Consider the following 20,118-nt stretch of genomic DNA (forward strand, 5'->3'; position numbering starts at 1 on the left):
CATCCTCCCCATCAGCCACGCTGTAGTAGTTTGGGTGTAACTTTCCCTCCACTACTTCAGAATGAAACAAAAAAGCACAACTGTCGTTTTTCCCTGAAGTAAATTCTTGGTAACCACTAATGAAACTGCAGTTTTAATCCCCCTTTAAATTTGCAGTTGTCACTCCATTTCACAGAACATGATGAAAGGAGTCAGAAACACAAACAGATGTTAAATATTTCAACTATTCCTAGTAATTTCAACTAATTTGGTCTTTTAATTTCTTAGTAAAAATTAGTAGCTGGTTTACTTCTTTCTAGAGCAAACATTCTCTTAGAGGCATCAAGAGCAAAAATCCAGCAATTCAAGATCACTGCCCAGCAATTTAATGCTATCATGCCAGAATACACTTTAGGTTAGACAATAGTAACCTCTAGTAACAACACAGATAAAAATCATTTACCCTACACAAATAGAAATTTCAATCAGATAAAGTCAGGTTTTTTTTTTTTCCTCATTTGCAAATAGATTTAAATGTCCTATTTCAAATCACAGATGAGGAAATGTTGTAGCTAAGAAACCCTAAGGCGAAAGTATTTGGTTTTAATCTCAACCTTATTAGCTCATATACATGCACTATTTTTACTGACGTTCTTCAAGTTCTTGCATCCATTGAGCACCAAACCAGAAAAAAAAAAAACAACACTGTAATTCAAACACAAACCAGAACCACCAGACCGATTTTGCTTACCTTTACATTTTATTGATAATATCAAACACTTTGATTACAGATGCATTTTTGCCTCAAAAGGGGTAGTGACTCATTCCCCATACAAGGCATTTCTGTTTGTGGGGTTAATGCTTCACATTTGCAGTTTCCATCAACGAATCCTTTTGAATTAGAAGGAAGACCAGCCCTTGTCCTTTTCTTTTTAATCAGTTCTGAAGTCCATGATGTCACAAGGTATTATACTACACAACTCCACGATCAGAAGTACTCAAGAGACAGAAGAATTCTCTTTAGCAGTGGCTGACAATAGGAAGAGCCACAGGGAAACAGAGGGGAGTATTGCCTCCTAGGAGCATACAAAACCACTCGTCTGTTTTCAAACAACTACACTTTTCTGCCACAACCCTAGGAATTCTAAATCAAATTCCACCATTCTTGCATGCACGAGGTCAATTGTTTGATTACAGTCACGAGGATAACTTCAAGCAGCCGGCGTTGGGAAGTTTGCCAGCGCTTGCTGACCACTTTTAAAAGAGCAAAAGCCAAACCCGTCAATAGGTTAGACGCAAATTTCAGGGTCTTCCACTTTTCATTCATAGTCCATTTAAACTGTCAAGCTTGATCATCAAACATTTCCACGTATGCTTAAAGGACTACTTACATGCTCAGAAATCAAGCTCATAACTGTAATTATGCAAATAGTCCCATTATGTACACGCTTATGTGTTTTGATGGATGAGGACTCTAATGACCAGTTATAAACCACAGCCATTGCTGTGTTTTTATTTGCTTATCATTCAAATGCATGTAGCAATAAATGTTTAGTAACACACACTAAAAAAAGAGCTTGCATTTTATATCTCGGATTAAAATCTCACACTGTGCTGGCACAATCATTAAAATTAACACTATAATAGCTTAAATGAAGTACTAGCAGGTAAAGCTATTTACAACATCGATTTAAAGCCTGTAGTTACAACAACTATTAGCAACTTAGCTTCTACTTTATGGACAAGCTAATTAAGGTTTAGTATCTTAAAATGTAAAGAAAATTGTGGAAGTATATTTCCCAATTTCCAATCTCAACTGACTCAATTATATGACAGACAAGAACGTTCTGCAGCCCCACAATTAAATCTGTATCTGTGTAACCCAAATGCCTGCTAAAAGAACATCTTGTTGATATTAACCCTTGTAAAAGAGCACATTACACTGTAGATTTTACTCTGTTAGTAACTGCAGCTGAAAGTAAATCTTTTGTTAGCCCAATTGCAATGCTAGTTATTCCCAGGATACTGGAATACATACATGAGGAAAAAGCCTGGTCTCGTTTTCTCAGAACGTCAGGGGAAAAAAAAACAAGCAAGCAATCCACTTATGGGTTTTTGTTGTTTTGTTTTTTTTTTTTTTTTAATTGAAAGAAATAAATTTCCACTCTCTGCCAGCACTGCACAAAGGTTCAAATTCCTCGTTTCTGCAAGAATTGCATGGCAAACTAAATCAAAATCTTAATTTCATAGTTACACAGTGATGTCTAAGACACTTGAAAACTCAAAACAATGTTAGAGAAAAGACAATAATCAAAAACCTTAACTCTTTGATTTTTAATCAAACAATTTTTTTTGTAACAATTGCCTTGTGATCACAGGAGGTACACATACAAAGAGGGAAGTATCAGTCTCATACTTAGTCAGTAATTATACATAGTTTCAAGCTGGGCTGGAAAAAAAATTTTGCTGCCCAAAGGGGCTTCTCACTTTGTGGAAAACAAGTGACAAATTATTACCACCCTTATCAAGTTACAAAATCATTCATTTGAAGTACTACAAAGCACGCAAATAAATCAGCAAAGGGGAAGAATAAAAAGAAGAGAAAGCAGAAACAAGACAGTGCATCGTATGAATAATGGATATATTTCTCCCCGTTACGGAGTTAAACTTCCTTGTACAGTCACTGTTATATTGACTGTCGGGGTATTATTGGAATTATTTTTTTTTCCTGGGATGTGATTCACATGTGAGTCAAGGATCAGCGTGACGTCAAGAAGTGCATGTCAGCCTGCGAGCTAACTCAAAATACCTTTCAATATTATGTCTCATCCCTTCCTCCTCCCTGTCCCCACCACACACAACCATACACACAGCCGTGCACTTAAATACGTGTTTGTTTTCCCTTTATGAGTATGATGTCCATGTATAAAAGGTGGTATACCACAGCCGAAGTACGTGCATGTGGAAAGAGCCACCAGCTGACACTTACTACACGAACCGGCTGCCAATGCAATCTACTGAACTGCTAAATCAATGAGTGTGATGCTTCAAGGATACCCTTCTAAACTACAAAAAAGGCAATTAATTATGCCAAGAAATAAAACCCACTAAGTGAAAATAGTAAGGTCCAGCAAAGTCAAAGCTTTGCCTTTAATAGAATAAAAAGAAGCAATAATTGATGGTCACAGTTCTCTGCACAGCTAATATGGAGGACGAAATTCGTTTTGTCGTTCCACAGATTAATTGCAACTTATTCTTTAAGTCATCACAACCACCTCTCTATCTAGAGAAGTCACCCTTCACAACCTTTAAGATAAATTCATTGATCTGCGTATAACGACTTGACAGCTAATAGTATTTTCCTAAACTTCAGAGCTAGCAGCTAAGTAACACGAGGGTTTTCTTCATGTTGAACAAATTCAGTGATGGCTTGTATGAAGAGATTAGTGGAGGAAAAAACCCTTCAGACACAGTAAAAAAGCCAGAATAAATAAGACCAAGTGCAGCAGCGGCGTTACTTCTGACAGCGGTCCCTCTGAGCAGCAGTGAAGGGCCCACTGCCGTGCCCACGCTGCCACGGCTCTTTTTTGCCCGATGGTTCTTTGCCAGTCAGGTTTCACATGACAGGAATGGGTAAGGAATGGGATCTACCCAGAGAAAAACTAGCACATTCCTCAGATCTAAAGGTTCAAAGAGTTTCTAAGACTAAAAATTTATCCTAAGCCAGCAATTTAGAAAACACTGTCAGCAAGACGGTCATTTTATTTTGAAAGGAACTTTTCCTGCAATTTTTTTTTTTTTTTGGGGGGGGGGGGGGGGGGGGAAACCCTCACACTCCAATAAACCTGTTAGAGCACTTCAACATTTGCATACATGAACTGTGTAAAATAAGAGTAAGCTCCATTTATTTTCTGGAACAACAAAAAGAATCCCCAAACCCCAACAGCTAAAATTACCTGAAGGTAATTTTACAGAAAATTTTACAGCTGCCTTACAGAAAAGTTCCTGAGTTTTTCATTTTTTTGTAAAGACGGGCACATATCAGCAGTCCTCCCAGAAAGATGAGAGGACAGATGCACACCTTTTCTTCACGTCATTGGGCAAATGTAAGCACCTCAGCTTTAAGTTTTGGCACTCCCACCAGGGCCCAAGCAATCTGAACCCCTCTTCACTCTTTTTTATTTTTTTTTTTTTCTTTTTAATTCACAGTTTCTTCTAGGCCACCATGTAAAGCCTGTCCTCTAACCCCAGCTCCCTTCAACCCCTCCCTCGTTTTAATTTGGGGTAAGACAGAAGACAGACTAGTACTTCTCCACGGCCTCTGCTTCTGCAAACCTCTGAGTTTGCTGGCGATGGCTTCACTCATGAAAAGCAGCGTTGCCTCAAGCAGTCATCAGTGCCCAAAGTCACTTTTGAAAAGTCACATAGATTATTGTTTCAAACACTGACAATCCAACATAACAGCGAGCCATGAAGAGCACAGCTACACAAAAGCATACACGCTCAGAAACATTTTTAAGAATCATTACAGTACGAGTACAATTAGGCCTATTTTTTACGTCATTTGGAGACTTATCTTAAATATGTTCTGTCTCAAAGCCAGCCAGCCGTGCTGCAGCCTGGGCCTTTGGCAAGCACTGTTTGTAAGCATCGCCATTACTTTGTCACATCTGGTAGCCATTAATACCTCTGAAGGCTTGTGGAGAAAGAAAAACTACACGCTCTTAACACAAAAATTTTATTTTACCACAATTGAACTAACACCCTGATCTATTAACACAAAGCTGCACTGAAAGGGGACCAAAAAGATGGCCCTGTGCTGCATCACAGCATCCTTCTACCACTCGGCAGAAGACAAATTGTCCACACAAACACTTTTGTCATATGAAAGCACACTAAAATAAGGCAGGGTAGCTTTGCTAAGTAACTTAAAGTCACTTCTGATATAATTTTGGATAACAGATAGAAACAATGGGAGTTTTACTAATTTACTTTTCTTTCTTACACAGTCGAGAACATTGAGCAATCCCTTCATTAATACAAAACAGAATTTACTACTGTGACAACAACAATGGTCACTGGTAAATTAAAACAAAGCAGTACCAAGTACAGCAAAGCAGTCTTGCAACAACAGTAAATTCCAACTTTTATCCCGTTCTTGGGTTTATACTGACAAGGAATGTTAAAAAAAAAAAAAAAAAAACAAACAGTAACAAAAGCTTCTTTGCAGCAGCTGTTTAAGAAAACTGCAATACTAACTTAAGGGTGTCATTAGATTGAACAAATGTTTGAAAGGTATGACACAAAATGTATTCTGAATAGTATACTACTTTGTCTAGGATTTAAGTTCATCTCTTTGTACAACACGAAAGCAAAAATACTTCATTTAAAAATGAAGTATTTCTTCTACAGTCATTCATTTCAAACAGCATGTCTAGCCTCAACATCAAGCATATAAAACCTCTTTGCCAAATACAGTGTATACTTAGGAACTCTTTTGTTTGAAGCAGCAGTAAATTCAGTTTACCTGACTCCATTTGTACATGATTTTAATGTTATTTTTCATCTTTTGTGTCATTCAACACAAAACACCTACCTTCTACACAAGCATTATCCCAGATGCCATTCCATTAAACTCATCAACCCAGCCAAATTAAGCCCCGTCAGCAGCTGGATGAAACAATTTCCAGGAATGCCTAAACACTACTCGTGAATTGCCCCAGTCTACTGCAGTCATCCATTCCAGATCACAACTGAACCAGCGCTCCTGGCACGAAATTCAGTGTAAAACAGCACAAAGCACGGTCACAAGGAAAGCGGCGCTGCGCTCTTGTAGAGATTATCGGGTTTGTTGCCAGTGTAAGAACAGATTTTCCTATACAGGTTCTAAGAGACACCAAAGCCTCAGTCCATGGCTGCATTTTGCTACTCGACTAATTTTAAATGACAGTTACGGAGTATTCAACTGGATGGAAAAGCCCTGCAAACTAATGCAGCCTCTTCTGTTTTCTTATGTACCTCAGCAGCTTGTAATGTATTTCCCTGTCTTCATTTACATACTCTCCTGTGGATTTAGCAATAAATGCTTAATATTAGAGTAGGAAAAAGTATGATATGGATACTGAGAAACACACATCATGTGTTAAAAGTGACAAGGATTATTTAAAAACCACACACACAAGAGAATCTGCGTTAGTGAAACGTTATCATCTTTCACCCCGGCTCTCTGTGGTCAAATTACAGGATAATTTTATATACACACCTACTTTATCAAGATCATTTAAAGCACAGAGAACTAACTCAGCTACCAGACTATCTTTTTTTCAGTCATCCTGAACAGCAGAACAAAGTCACGCGTAACAGCAAACATTAGAGCACACGGCAAGAACCCTGCTGAGAATAGTTCAGCTCCCTCACACAAACACAGCCAAAATCAGACAGTCCTCATAAATTCGATGCAGCTGGCTCAACTGCCCTTGTTTCAAAGAGATGCAAGAATAAATTACTAGGCAACATTTGCATTTTTATCTAAGCTTGAAACGTCATGCTAGGCTTCAGCTGAGCTCATGCTTAAACAGTAAAAGGTTAAGGAAATAATTATCATGCACCAATTAGCAGAAAATAGGAATAAAATCAGGAAAGCTTACTCCATTTGTAACCATTAAAAATATGCGCACGTACCAAATGCTGCACACCTTATTTAATGAAGCAATTCTTTAAATCAAACTGATACTTGAAAAACAAAGTTTAAACTCTCCACTTCTCAAACTATTACTGCAGCCCACTAGCATTCATCATGCAAGAAAAATTTTTGTTAGTCAGAGAACGACAAAAATACCCATCAGCTCAAATCACTGTTTGAATTTCCCTCTCCAGTTTGGACAATCGCACATCTTAAAAAAAAAAAAAAAAAAAACAAAAAAAAACCAAGTGGCCTCTGCCTCCACTGTAGTCAGCACTGACACACAAAAAAACCCCACCTAACAACTGTATTTAGTTAACTAACTATAAAAAACAAACTTGGGAGTTGTTTTGAACACTGTGATTTATACTATACCAGCTTCTCAAATTCAAATCTGTAGGATTGACTGTTGATGCCTCTATATAGCCTAGGATGGAAGCGGTTTTTATTCATTCTTAGACCTTAATGTTTTGATTGCAACATATTTGAGTCCACTTACTACGAGGTATAAATGCTGGTAAAGCTCTGCCCAAATCGTGTCCCAAGAATATATGGATTTTTACCTATTTATTGTAAAAACACATAGCTGAAACCCAACTAAAATTTACAATAACCTCTTCACGTTTTTAAAATTGCCATCACTTTGGAATACCACCAGCTCACAAACAAAACGCCCCTTTCCACTCTGAAAAAGAGGTTTTTTTTTTTCTGTGCACACGCTACACCACCACCCTAAGGGCGAGGTGACCAGGCCTCAGCCACGCAGGGACCACGAACCACCCAGGGCAGCGGCCGGGGCCAGTGCTGGGGTTGCCCCCCGAGCCCCCTCCGCTGCCCTACACCGCGTCGAAACGGAGAAGGATGGAGAGCTGGCCCAGACGTGCCTCTCCCCAACGCCAGGCCAACTCCAGGCTTCTTGGAGGACCTTGGGGAAAAAAAAAAAAAATTATCAGGTCCTTGCCCTTCCCAGCCACGAGACCGGGAGTCAAAGCATCCTCAGGAAAGCAAAGCATGATTTTGATGCAGTAGAGGATTTTGCAGACAGACAGGGCTTTTGCTTTTTTGTTTATTTGTTGGGTTTTTCTCTTTTAAGTCTTGAGAAAAATTTAGTCAATGCCATGTACAGTTACAGCTACCTGCAGTCAGCAGAACTGTTAAGTACCACTTTTAACATGCCCTCCACAGAAAATATTCTTGATGTCGTTTCCTTAAAGGCTAAAACTGAAGTCAGGTTTGCAAAGTAGCCACATACATAAATTCTTCCCCACTCTAAGTGATTCTGAACAGCCATAATCCTAAAAGAGGTAGGAGTCTCTCCTTGTGCTCTACAACTTTAAATCCTTGTACAATTCATACAGTTTTCTTTTGAGGAAACTTTTTCTTTTTTTTTAAATGTACCCAAGCCTTGAAAAATTCAAATAAAAAAAGGAGCAATTTAAATGCAAAATATTAAGTAACTGAAGATCTGAGCTACAGTCAGAAACAGCTCATCAGCTTCCACAAGGACATAAATATTTGAATAGATAAAGAGTAATTCTTGCTAAGAATGTAAGACTGCAGTCATTCATTCTCCCCCGCACAGTGTCAGTTTGAAGGCCACTCTCTTAACAGACAGGCTGGGGAAAAAAAAAAAAAAAGAAAAAGAAAAAAAAAAAAATCGGTATAACAAACCCAAAGAGAAAAGTTGTGAACATCTCAGAAAAACTTTCCAGTGGCAGCTCTGCTTCATGTTGATAAACTATCAGGACAGATTACAATTTTTGCAAGGAAAAAGAGAAATATTTAAATTTGTGAATTAAGCATCTGTCTCTTAATGTGAAGCACCTTAATTTTCTATGTAGGTCTTTTCAACTTCTTATCTCTCCAAACAGACTCATTTTGTATACAGTTATTTAGCTTCCCCAATATATATTAAAAACAGTCCAAAAAAGCCTGAAACCACTACAGCTAGATCTGCTGATCTTAACTGTGCAACACAGCAACCTAGTAACTTATCTACTTATCTTCATTAGTTTTCTAAAAAACTTCAAGAGCATCCAAAAGCACCAGAAACTCTCGCCGTGTCACGCTAATGGTTCATGCAGCCCAGCACTTGGTCTCCAGCGGTGGCCACAGGAGATGCCATTTACAGCTCAGGTGGTCCATTCCCCTCCTGCCTCCCCCAGCACCCTTCAGAGGCTGCATTTCCATCCATTTCTCAGAACATCTCGGGACCTGTGGTCTGTAAATCTGCCTCACCTCCTTCTGGGCCTGCTGACACCGTCTGCCTCCGTAACTCCCTCTGACAGCAAGCTTCAGAAATGACAATTTTTTTGTTTTACTTGCTTTAAACTAACATCCTACTGATGTCAGCGAGTGCACCCTATTTCTTGTCCTGTGGCATTTGGTGTAGAAGAGTTTCACGGACTTCTCACCTGCCAGGAAGGTGCACCATTCCCAATCCTGCCCCTCTGTACCCCTTTAATTATTTCCTGGGGTACAGAGACCAGAACAGCACTGGGCATGCAAGATGAGGATACACCAAGGCTAACAACAAAATGACAGCCCTGCCATTTTCTCATTATCCCTCTGGCTGACACCCAACATCCTGCTGCTTCTGTGCCCCAAGCACAAACCCAGGCTGGGCAAGGGGTGGCTGGAGAGCAGCCCCAAGGAGAGGGACTGGGGGGGTTGGTGGGGGGAAAACTGCCCGTGAGGCAGCCCCGTGCGCTGGCAGCCCAGAACCCACCCGTGCCCTGGGCTGCAGCCAGAGCAGGGGGGGCAGCAGGGCCAGGGGGGGGATTCTCCCCCTCTGCTCCGCTCTGGGGAGACCCCCCTGCAGTGCTGGGGCCAGCTCAGGGGCCCCCAACAGCAGAAGGACCCGGAGCTGCTCGAGCGGGGCCAGAGGAGGCCACGGAGATGCTGGGGGGGCTGGAGCAGCTCCCCTGGGGGGCCGGGCTGAGAGAGTTGGGGGGGGTCAGCCTGGAGAAGAGAAGGCTCCGGGGAGCCCTTCGAGCAGCCTCCCAGGGCTTAAAGGGGGGACAGGGAAGGTGGGGAGGGACTCTGGATCAGGGGGTGTTTACAGGATGAGGGGTGACAGGATTAAACTGCCAGAGGGCAGATTTAGGTGAGCTCTAAGGCAGAAATTGTTCCCTGTTTGGGGGGTGAGGCGCTGGCCCAGGGTGCCCAGAGCAGCTGTGGCTGCCCCCTCCCTGGAAGGGTTCCAGGCCAGGTTGGACGGGGCTGGGAGCCCCCTGGGCTGGGGTAAGGGGGCCCTGCCTGGGGCAGGGGATGGCACTGGGGGGGCTTTGAGGTCCCTTCCAACCCAAACCAGCCTGTGATTCTTCACCTGTCACTGTGCATGGAACTGCTAACCCCAGAGAACTGTCAGTTATGACCCCAGGGTGTCTTCCCCAAACTGCAACTGCCAGCTTCAAGCACAGCATCATACCAGGATTCATTTTCTCTTCCTCCAGAGATGCACTGCTTTACATTTGTTTATCTTGCAGTTCACATTTTAGCCTCCCCAGTTTCGCGATGTCCTTCTGACGCTCCTCACCACTAGCACGGTACTTAACTACAGACTCCAGATCTGATAAAGATGCTGAACGAAGCCTCGAATGTCATGTCCACTTTACATGGTTACTGACACCCTCCCAGGGCTCCAACAGCTTTGTCAGACAAGATTGACAGAAGCTATATTCAATCTCTCTCTCAAAAAAAAACCAACAACACACCACATTTATCCACCTATTCAATAATTCTATTATTTGTAATAGAAATACATTTCTAGCTACTGAAAAACTGTAGTGCTTCAGTGGATATTTGAACATAATAAAAGCAATCTCACAAGCTGCAAAAGGCCAATACTAACAATTATGTGTTCTAAGAGCTAAGTAATTAGAGTCCAAAGGAGATGAAAGCAATGAATAATGAATGAAAGGTTGTCAAGGCTTTTGAAAGGCATCCACAAGCACACTTCTCTGACAACCTCACACTGGCTCATCTGTCAGTGCTTCAGCTACCAGCGTACTTCACGTAGCCAAATGCAGACAGTAGATGTGCTCTATGTGCGTTTGCAGAGATCTAAGTGTGAAACAATACACAGACTAGGACAGACACTGCTGTAGTGGGATCTCTCTAGCCTTTACTAGGAAATATGTCTTCTTTTCCTGCATCTCAAGTGAAGACAACCAAATATATTTTTTGGGGTTTTGTTTTGTTGGGTTTTTTTTTTTTTTTTCAAGGTATGAACTGTTGAAAAAGAAAAAAAGCTCATGTTCATCTGCCTTCCTGAAGCAGGCCTCACAAACAAGTCTCTGGAAAATAAATTCAATCCTCATAATCTGAAAAACATCCTATTTGTAAAACACCAGATAGAACACTCTGAGTCACTGACTAAAACTTACCAACTTCCATTCGGGGTAGATGCATTGTCAATGGAATGAAAATACAGCTTTCTTGAAAAATGTCATATCCCTATTTTGCTATCAGATGATACAGTCTCAGTCTCTCTGCCTAAAATATTCGAACTCAGAAGCTTTATCCCCACCATCTACTTCTGCTGTGCGCTCAGCACGGCATTACCAGCCTCAGACCTGCAAGCACTCGGCTACAAAGCACCAGTGCCTTTGACCTAGGTGTTTTCCTGCCGTACTCCTCCCGGCTCCCTTAGAGAGGAACCTCCTGCACTGGCACAGTGCCTTGTCACAGTCTTTGCCTCCCAGGTGCTATAAAAAAATTCTTCTAATGCATAACCGCTGCACGTCTGAGCAGGAGGAGTCACACTGTCAAACTGTCACCAAATTCAAGCCCAGTTCTTATCCCCTTTCTGATCATCGTATTTCAGCTGATTCAGCATGGCTAGGTCAAGAGTTACGTCCTTTTATAAATTCTACTTGAAACAGCAAGGAGAACTTCAAGACGTAGCTTATCAAACGTGTGTTTAGGACAGTCTCTGTATTTTTCCATGGTGAAAGAGATTCCCTAACAGAACACGAGACTGGTATTGGCACAATGACCTCCGACTCCTCTGGATACAAAAATCTACTAGTCCTATACAATTCAATGCTTCTGCCCTGTGAGATCGATACCCCTGTTCATCTGAGGTCAGAGACCACATTACCGACTCCGTGAGCCAGCCAATGCCACCAGAAGTAGCAACCATTTTAAAGGGACAAAAGAAGAGCGGGGGGAGGTAGAGTTTGCAGTCTGACTCACTACTGATTTTCCATTCCAAACACGTACCGGGGCTTAAGATACTACATTGAAGTTCATGAACAGCCTCGGATATAACTAAGTGCATAGGAATACAAAGATCTGTGTTGTCATCAGCAGCTTAGCGATAATGTCTTAAAAATACCTTAAAGTTAAGGTTATGCAAGTTAAATAAGCTAAACATCATTTAACCCCCAAGTTGTCTTTTAGAAATGAAAGTGAGGTATTTGTAGCAATTTAAACTTACTTGTTCAAAGCACATTCTTTATATCGTCACAAACCCGTCTGTCGAAGCACTAAGTATTAACCACGCTTGAGGTAAAATACGTTTTTACAAAACACAAGCACAGACTTCATCGACTGTCTAACTATGGTTTAGGATGCAAAAGTAAAGCCAAGACGGAGACCTGAAAAGCACATACCTTCACTATGACAGTTTGATCGGAGATGCTGCTCATCATCTCATTGATGGACTTAAAGAGCTGCAGCAGAGACTCCCTGAAGTCTGCTTCTCCTTTGTTTTCATAAAGTCTGAAAAATAATTAGGTTTTATAAGCACGATCCAACTAAAATGGAAATACATTTTTAAAAAAATCTGTTCAAATGACAGATGATAATTTGTTGCGTTACCTTTTTTTAAGTTCAAGAATTTCTACAAGTTTCTTCACTGAACCAAGAGTTTTCTTTCACAGAAAACTAAAGACAAGACAGACTGACCATGCTGGGCCAGCCAGACTTTAAAGCTTCCTATGTAAAACGCCACGTTCAGTATTACTGTTTATGCCTTGAAGTCATGGTGAATCCCTCAGCAGTGACCCAATTCCACATGCCCACACAGCAGCGGGACACAGTCTCTTCACCCTGCACAAAGCAGATGTCTGGGAGGACCAATGCCAAGCAGCTCTCTGATGAAGCAGCCACAAAGCATCCAGTCAACTTGCCAGCAATCATTAAAATCTACCAGTGGCCTACGGTGACTGACCTTAAACTCTGTGAAAGAAAGAAAAAGCCTATCAACCCACTCTTTACTAAAAAAAAAAAAAAAAAAAAAAAAAACAAACAAACCACACAACCACCAACCCCCACCTTTTTTTTCCCATGGGGAGAGAGCACTAAAGTTAAAACACTTTCCTTTCCACCTCTAATTTCTGGCTTACTGATACTAAACTAGTTAGGGCTCAGGTCCCCATACAGTGAGTACAGCTGCAGAACAATGACTAATTCACAGCTAAAGATTGCAAGGCTTCTTGCAATCCCACCAGTGCCTTCAGGTGGGATTTTTCAAAGCTGATCTGCCCACAGGGACCACTCTCTCTCTCTTTGCCAGACACCTTCAGGGGGATAAAACCTGCCCTGAGATGCCTGACCAACACCAAAGGCAAAAAATATACAGCCAAACTGAAGAACTTGCTCCACTGGTTCAACAGAGCACAGGAATGAATGTTCCTGAACGCTCTTGAATATTTTAAATGCAGAATGATGCCTGCTTCGGGTATACGATGAGATAATTCTCACTACAAAATGGAAAGGAAGGGGAAGAAGACCATTAGATCCACATAAATCCTTTGAAACTTTTCTTTCCCCTTGGCAATACATATGACTCGCCTAAATAAGGGCTGTTGCAAACACAGTTCTTGAACCTCAAGCTATACAGACTTAACATGACCCCAGTAAGTACGTAATTTTAAAATGTCAGCTCCTGAAAGCAGCCCAGGAGAATCTGGCATCCAGGTCCAATCTAAACAGGGGTGTTGATAAACATCAAATGGGACTTCTTCCCCAGTTAAGCCTCCACGCTTACCCCATCAGCTTTGCCTCCAAGAGCTTCATCCAACAGCATCTGGGCTTCCAAAACCCTCCTTGGCTCCACTGCCACTGTCCCTGAGCTCACCTAAACATTTTGCACCAAGACCCATTAGAGCAGCTCCCAGCAAGAGTTCAATTCCCCTCTATCATCCTCCACTGTCTTCTGGAGTTCAGTCCAGTAAGGTGGTCGTGACTGTGGTCTGCAGCTCAAAGAGCACCACACCTAGGGGTTTTATATGTACAGCCATAGTATGATTTCTTCATGTTTCAAGGTATCATGATGGGCCACCTATTACAGAAGGGGCTTATTTTAAGATAAAGATGGAGTTCAGAATGTTCTTGCTGCTTTACACTAAAACTAATGCGTATCATTTTTAATGCGCTGTTCATAAACCTTTGGGAGCCACAAATATTAAAAAAGCTATTTAACCAGCACACAGGGGAAATGAATGCTACTGAAAAAAATATTAAATTGTGTTCTTTTGCTGTGCAAACTCCTGTTCCCCATTTAGGCTAAAACTGGGGGTTGTGCAGGACAAATTACTTGTTAACTCCCAATTTCAATAATGGATTTCAGTGTCCCCATGAACAGATTAGAGAGGTGAAACTAATACCAATATAAAGAGTAACTAAACTTGACAGTCCAATAAATCAAACTGCTTCAGACAAAAAGCTTTGTGTTTCAAAAAGGAAATTCTAATAAAAATAAACAAGTTACAAATGTGTTTCTACTGTCAGTTATTAAATTTATTTAATACACCTGATAGTGCACAAAGACACTGCACCTATGAGATAAACCAGGATTACACTGAGTCGACCCTTCTAGCGCTGCCTTCAAAATTTTAAGACTGTTGTAAATGCAGCATAACCACTGGAATCATTACTAAGTAAACCAAATAAAGATATTTCTAAAGTTCACTTATAATATTTTGCCTTTATCAACCCTGATATACTGAACAAATAGATTTGCCACCAGGCTTTAACTAGATGAGCTAGGCTTCTACGTATTTATCCAGAACTGAAGCCTGCCTGCAAACACACTACTAAAATGCTCCATATATTCAGTCCACTAGCATATTACTGAAGTTAAAAATATGTAATATTTTTTAATAAAAGATTCTGCTTGCTCATTGCAATTTCTCAATAAAACACTAACAATATTTCAGAACATTGCTACGCTTCTGCATTATAATCACTTCAAACCACACACCTCAGGCAGGATTTAGGTCTTACAGCAGAACAAACCATGGTGTCATTCAGCATTCAGCAGCTTCGCTGATTAATCCCTTGTCATTGAGAGCTGTGTCTTCCCAAAGCTAAAGAACTGTGAATTAATGCTTAGCACGAGGAAATCCAATGGCCAATACTAGAGGGTCATATTGTCTGTAAATCTAATCTGCAGCAAGAGATAATTATTTTTTTCTCTGTTTTAAAGTGATTTGTAGGACCTGTAACAGTGCAAGTGACATTCAGTGTTTTATGAATCTCACAGTAAGACTCGTACAGAAATAAATTACAATCTCTAAATTAGAGAAAGGCTGGTGGAGTTGGTAACTTCAGAGCTATACATAAAGCCCTTGTAATAAGGTTGTTACCACCGCTAACAAGTAGTAAAAGGATTGAATCTAAGTGAAGACAAATACATCATGAACCTGTTTTCTAACTTTTTTAATATCTCACGTATAAAACACAGTACTGGTTTCCAAATTAACTCAGAAGAATTATTTATGGTTGACTTTATGGGTGGATGCCCACTGCAGACAGCAGTTCACCATGCAGGTTGAGTGAGGAGCCGGTAACAGCCCCTCAGCAGGCCTCTGCCACACCGGCCGGCATAGAAAGGGCTTTTGGAGAAACGCAAGTGACCCTCCTATCAAAAATACTATCACTCTCGAGGAGAAGATTTCTGCAGCCCTTTTTTCTTTCCACTTCCCCGTCTCGCTCACCAAAACCCACAGACTGCAGGGCCCTACAAACAGCAGCTGATCACCAACAGTTTCTTTCTGCTCTGACAGGGGGCCTGGGGAGCCCCGAGCTGTCAGGGGTTTAACTCCAACAATACTTGTGGTTTTCTTTTATGAGGCACTGTGTCAAAAAAGGTGCAGCTCTCACTTCTTTTCCCCCTCACTGTCCGCCTACTCTGACTCTTTTCCCTCTCCATGTCTGGCCTACGACTAAAGCCCTCTGCAAAGCACACAAGGACAAACGTCACATCTCCCATCCAGAAAAACTCTGCTGCAAAATTTTTAATACTTCAGTCTTCCCAGAATTGCAGCCATCTGAGGAAAGGTGTTGGCAAAGCCCGGGCCTGGAGGAGGGACAGGGCAGTACGGGTGCTCAGTACCTTCAACATTTCAGTCACAGAACCGGACAGTTGTTAACAGAAGTTTCCCTAATCGCAGTTTTATTTGTTCTATATAGAGAGCTGCAACATCTCATAATTTTAGCAGTGCACTTGCTACTTACAACATACATCTCTGTTAAGGAAATCTGGTTTCATTTTAGGGAACAGCTGTCTCCTAAAATAAGTGCTAGCAACTTAAGTTATTTCTAAAACAGTGCAATATGGAGCAACTTTAACTTGTGGTGTTATAAGTGACACTTTTTGAACATACTGTCAATGGGTATTACAGGAGGTTTCAGCAGTCACCATACTTACTGATTGAACAATATCCTGGACCGGACGATGAACTTGAAGATGTACTCCAAAGCTTTCATAGCTTTAAAGAGTTGATCAGTGATACCACATTTTTCAGCGTTATCCACGTACGTTTTTAAAACTTTGGTCAGTTTTCTGTTTAAATGCAAAAACACATACAAGTTCCAAGTATGCTCAGAGAGAACTGCAATTTTGAAAGGTTTAAAGAAAAATTATGTGCCTAAGTAGTGCCCGCCAAGTTAAAAAAATTAATTATGCAGCTAAACTCATTATGTTCTTATTTTTGCTGGCAAGCAGCTGCAATCTATTCTTGAGAAAAAAGGAAACACAGACCGTAACACCATACAACATACAAGCAATATAGCAAATCTTGGTAAGACTTATATTCCGCTGGGTATTTACGAACATTCAAATTCAGACTATTATAAAGATGCAGCTACTAATAATAACCAAAATAATTAAATGAAATACAAATGCACTGTTATAATTAAAACACAAAAATTAGAGTTTCTTCATTAGGCAAGGGTACCCCTTTACATAGCCCTCCCATGGATTTGCAGCTAGAATTTGTGTAATTTATTTCTCAAAAAATGTATGTAACACCAGTTGAAAATTCTCTTATTCCACATTTTCAAGTCTATCAAACCTGAAAGTGAAACAATTTTAAAAATAATACCATTTCAACTACCTCCCCTCCAATGAATACAAACCACAATTTTAATGCAACTACAAGCAATTCCACTTTAAATCATCCTAGCTACACTACATTTCAGCATTCACTCTAAAAGTAAGTAAATACAACATTATATACCACTAACAGAAAATAACATCGAGAAGACAGATATCGTGATACATGTGCATTTATTTGAATAGGAGTAAACTGCCTAAGAATTTCAAGTAACCACTTTGAAACAATGCAATCTCCCTTTACTTACAGAGCCTTGTGAGGTAAAAGGCAAGGTGAGGGCACAAGTCAAGCCAGAATTCAACACCTTCAGCATCCTCAAGCTTAACCCTGCCTCCACCCCCCTGCATTTAAGGGAGGGAAGGATGCTCTCCATGCCTACCAGCGAAAGGGCCACCTTCAGCTCTTGCTATTAAAACCAGATGCTGGGGGATGCTTCATCCTTTACCCACCTAACGTGATGGCTGCAACTGTGGCTTCACTCAGTGAACTGATTGTAATATCAAAGTTGTGACTAAAGGCCTAACTCTTCTTCACTATTTTAAATCAACACTTCTCAAGCATTTTCTGGTCACATAATAGAGACTGTGTCAGCGAAGTACACAGCAAGTTTCCCAGTTTGGATTTGTCTTCCTCTCAACACTGCAAAGATACCCATTATGTATTTTTCCTCCAACACTAATAGTCTCAAAGCAGCAGCAAAGATCCTAACTGTCAAGAAACACTTCAGACAGCAAAAACAATGGACCTTTGTTTTTATTCTTCACTGCTTCCTCCCCAAAATGACAGTAATGCAAATAACTCAGGGTAGAACCTCAATTTAATGAGCCAAACAATTTCTCAAGTATGACCGAGAATTGCTTACGACATTTTTCCCTACAAAGCAATTCCTGAAATCAAATCAGCCCCTCCTTCAGTACACCAAGATCAAGACTTCCTCCTTCCAAATGACCTGAAGTTTTATTACTGTTATTTCAAGAGAGACATGCTATCTGCCATCTTCTTTAAGAACCTCCCACCCTCCCAAGTTCTATGGGCAAATTTCTAACTAAATGACATAAGCAAGTAACTGAATAACGTTATCTGGAAAAACTGTGCAAGCTACATTAGAAAAAGTAATCTTTAAAATTTACGTGTAGGCTAACGTAGCACTGAAATGCTTCTTAATGTAGGTTTCCAAGACAGGATTAAAATGTTGAAATTTTCTGTCAGCAATCAGTCCAATGATAAACACCTGAAAAAACAGCATAGTTATTGCACTATCCTCAAAAAAAAAAAAAAATCTTTAACAGTGTACATTTGCCCACATTTCTTTTCAGGTAAGACATTAACACACACATGCTTTTGCTCCTCTCCATTCCTGTGAAACTTCCTGTTCATAAAGTTTTCTGTTCCAAGTGAAAACTTTCTGCTTCTGTCCTAAATTCTGCTGTTAATCCACTAAAATGACTGGACTTCATTGCTTCCATCTTTTCTGGGAGTATGACACGATATAATATGATATAATATAGCCTCCTTTTGCTCAAGTCCCACTGAAACTTCAAATATCATGAACACTTTCCCTGAATTTTAAATTAAAGAAATTAATGATCATTAAATTTAACAGCTAATAAAATCTGTTTCACTAGTAATCTTCATTCTAGCATTTACACTTTTGTTTTATTTATTCATCACTGTAGTACCTACATTTTATTCCATCCACAATGCAAACTTACCAAAGCATCAAACACTAACGTGTCAAATGTCTCACTCTCCGAGTTCTCCATCATTATGTTAAAAAGTGCATCCAATGTATCTTGAAGAAACTACAAATAAATATACAATTCATCACATTTTACAGGAAAAATAAAATTCAGATGTCACACAGGTTTCTACATACTTGCTTTCATTTATGTATTTTACAAAGTAATAACATTTTAAAAGTTAGCTGAAAAAAAAAGGAAAATGTAACGGTTTGACTTTTAGCAAATTATTTTTTAGGTAAGTTGATTATCTATAGATCCGTATCACTCAAATAGAAAAAAGGGTCAGAAATCACACTTGGTACACCTGAAGAGTAGGTTTAATCTATTACATTTTTGTTCATTCACTGTTTTTTTTTAAAACTCAGTTTCAACAGTCAACAGGATCATGCAGTTTCTGAAAACTGATGTTTCAGAGCACAAACCAGACAAGCAACTCAGTCTCATGCCAACTACATCAAGTCATCCTCAGTAGTTTTGAGCTGAGCAACAGTAAGTGCACGGCATTATCGCTTTTCACGACTGCATCAACTCAGATCCACAATTTCAAATGAGATCACACATGCAGGCGTGGGAAACAGAGCACAACCTTCTGCCCCAGCCCAAAACCTACACGCCTCTCTCACTGTAACAGAGGAAGAGTCTTCGCTAGCCAGTTGGCTGGACACCCTGATCTGTGCAACACGAAAGTAAAAGCAGATTAGTGTCAGGGGACCCACGTTAAGCAGAGGGATAAAAGCTGATTTATGCATGTATAATTACAGTATTTCTTCCCCGTGACAAGTAGTACGTGCATACACCAGAGATACTCATCAATCCACTCAGTTTTAGCATCATGGGATTCTATTTCTGAGCATTTTCTTCCACCAGATGACAAAAACAACATGGGCTCCTCCAAGGCAGAAGGAGGATGGACTGTGGCCTCAGTCTGTATTTGTTTTGGTTGCGAGAGAAGGGGTTCAACATGGCTTGTTCCAGCACATCTGTCTCGAAGTAAAAATGGTTTTTGTCTTGTAGGTGAGACAAGGTATAAGTGGCGAAGAGCACCTGAACAAGCAGAAGGCAATTGATTCCTGAGGTTGCAACTACTAAGAGATATTATATACTGTGGGAGCAAAGGAAGACTCAGCCTGACTCCAACCTTCCTCCCTTAAAGATTTTTATCTGTGCAATGAGTCTCCAACATCAAACATGATTCACCTGGACTATCTACTAAAACGAGAGTTAAATCTCAGAAATTAACTTCCATTTAGCAGCTCACTAAACACTGCCGAATGCCAAGCTTCCTCAAAACAAGTGAACATGGAGCCACAATTCATGCTACTAATATCTGAAGATGAAAAAAAAAAAAAAAACAAAAAAACAAAAA

General features: G+C 40.3%; 1 protein-coding gene across 5 annotated transcripts in view; it reads right to left on the bottom strand.

Annotated features, from left to right (window-relative positions):
• The window catches only part of DOCK1 (dedicator of cytokinesis 1), a 316,081-nt gene that overhangs the window by 234,521 nt on the left and 61,442 nt on the right, over nt 1-20,118 (bottom strand). For all 5 annotated transcript variants that reach the window (XM_042792609.1, XM_042792599.1, XM_042792597.1 and 2 more), the window contains exons 20-23: nt 18,723-18,812; nt 18,141-18,241; nt 16,323-16,457; nt 12,280-12,388 (exon numbers count right to left, since the gene is read on the bottom strand). In XM_042792609.1, coding sequence (XP_042648543.1) covers nt 12,280-12,388; nt 16,323-16,457; nt 18,141-18,241; nt 18,723-18,812 — 435 coding nt within the window. The remainder of the gene's footprint in view (nt 1-12,279; nt 12,389-16,322; nt 16,458-18,140; nt 18,242-18,722; nt 18,813-20,118) is intronic.

The sequence above is a fragment of the Tyto alba genome, unplaced genomic scaffold (genome assembly GCF_018691265.1).
Source record: "Tyto alba isolate M040663 unplaced genomic scaffold, T.alba_DEE_v4.0 Super-Scaffold_1, whole genome shotgun sequence".
Classification (NCBI taxonomy): Eukaryota; Metazoa; Chordata; class Aves; order Strigiformes; family Tytonidae; genus Tyto; species Tyto alba.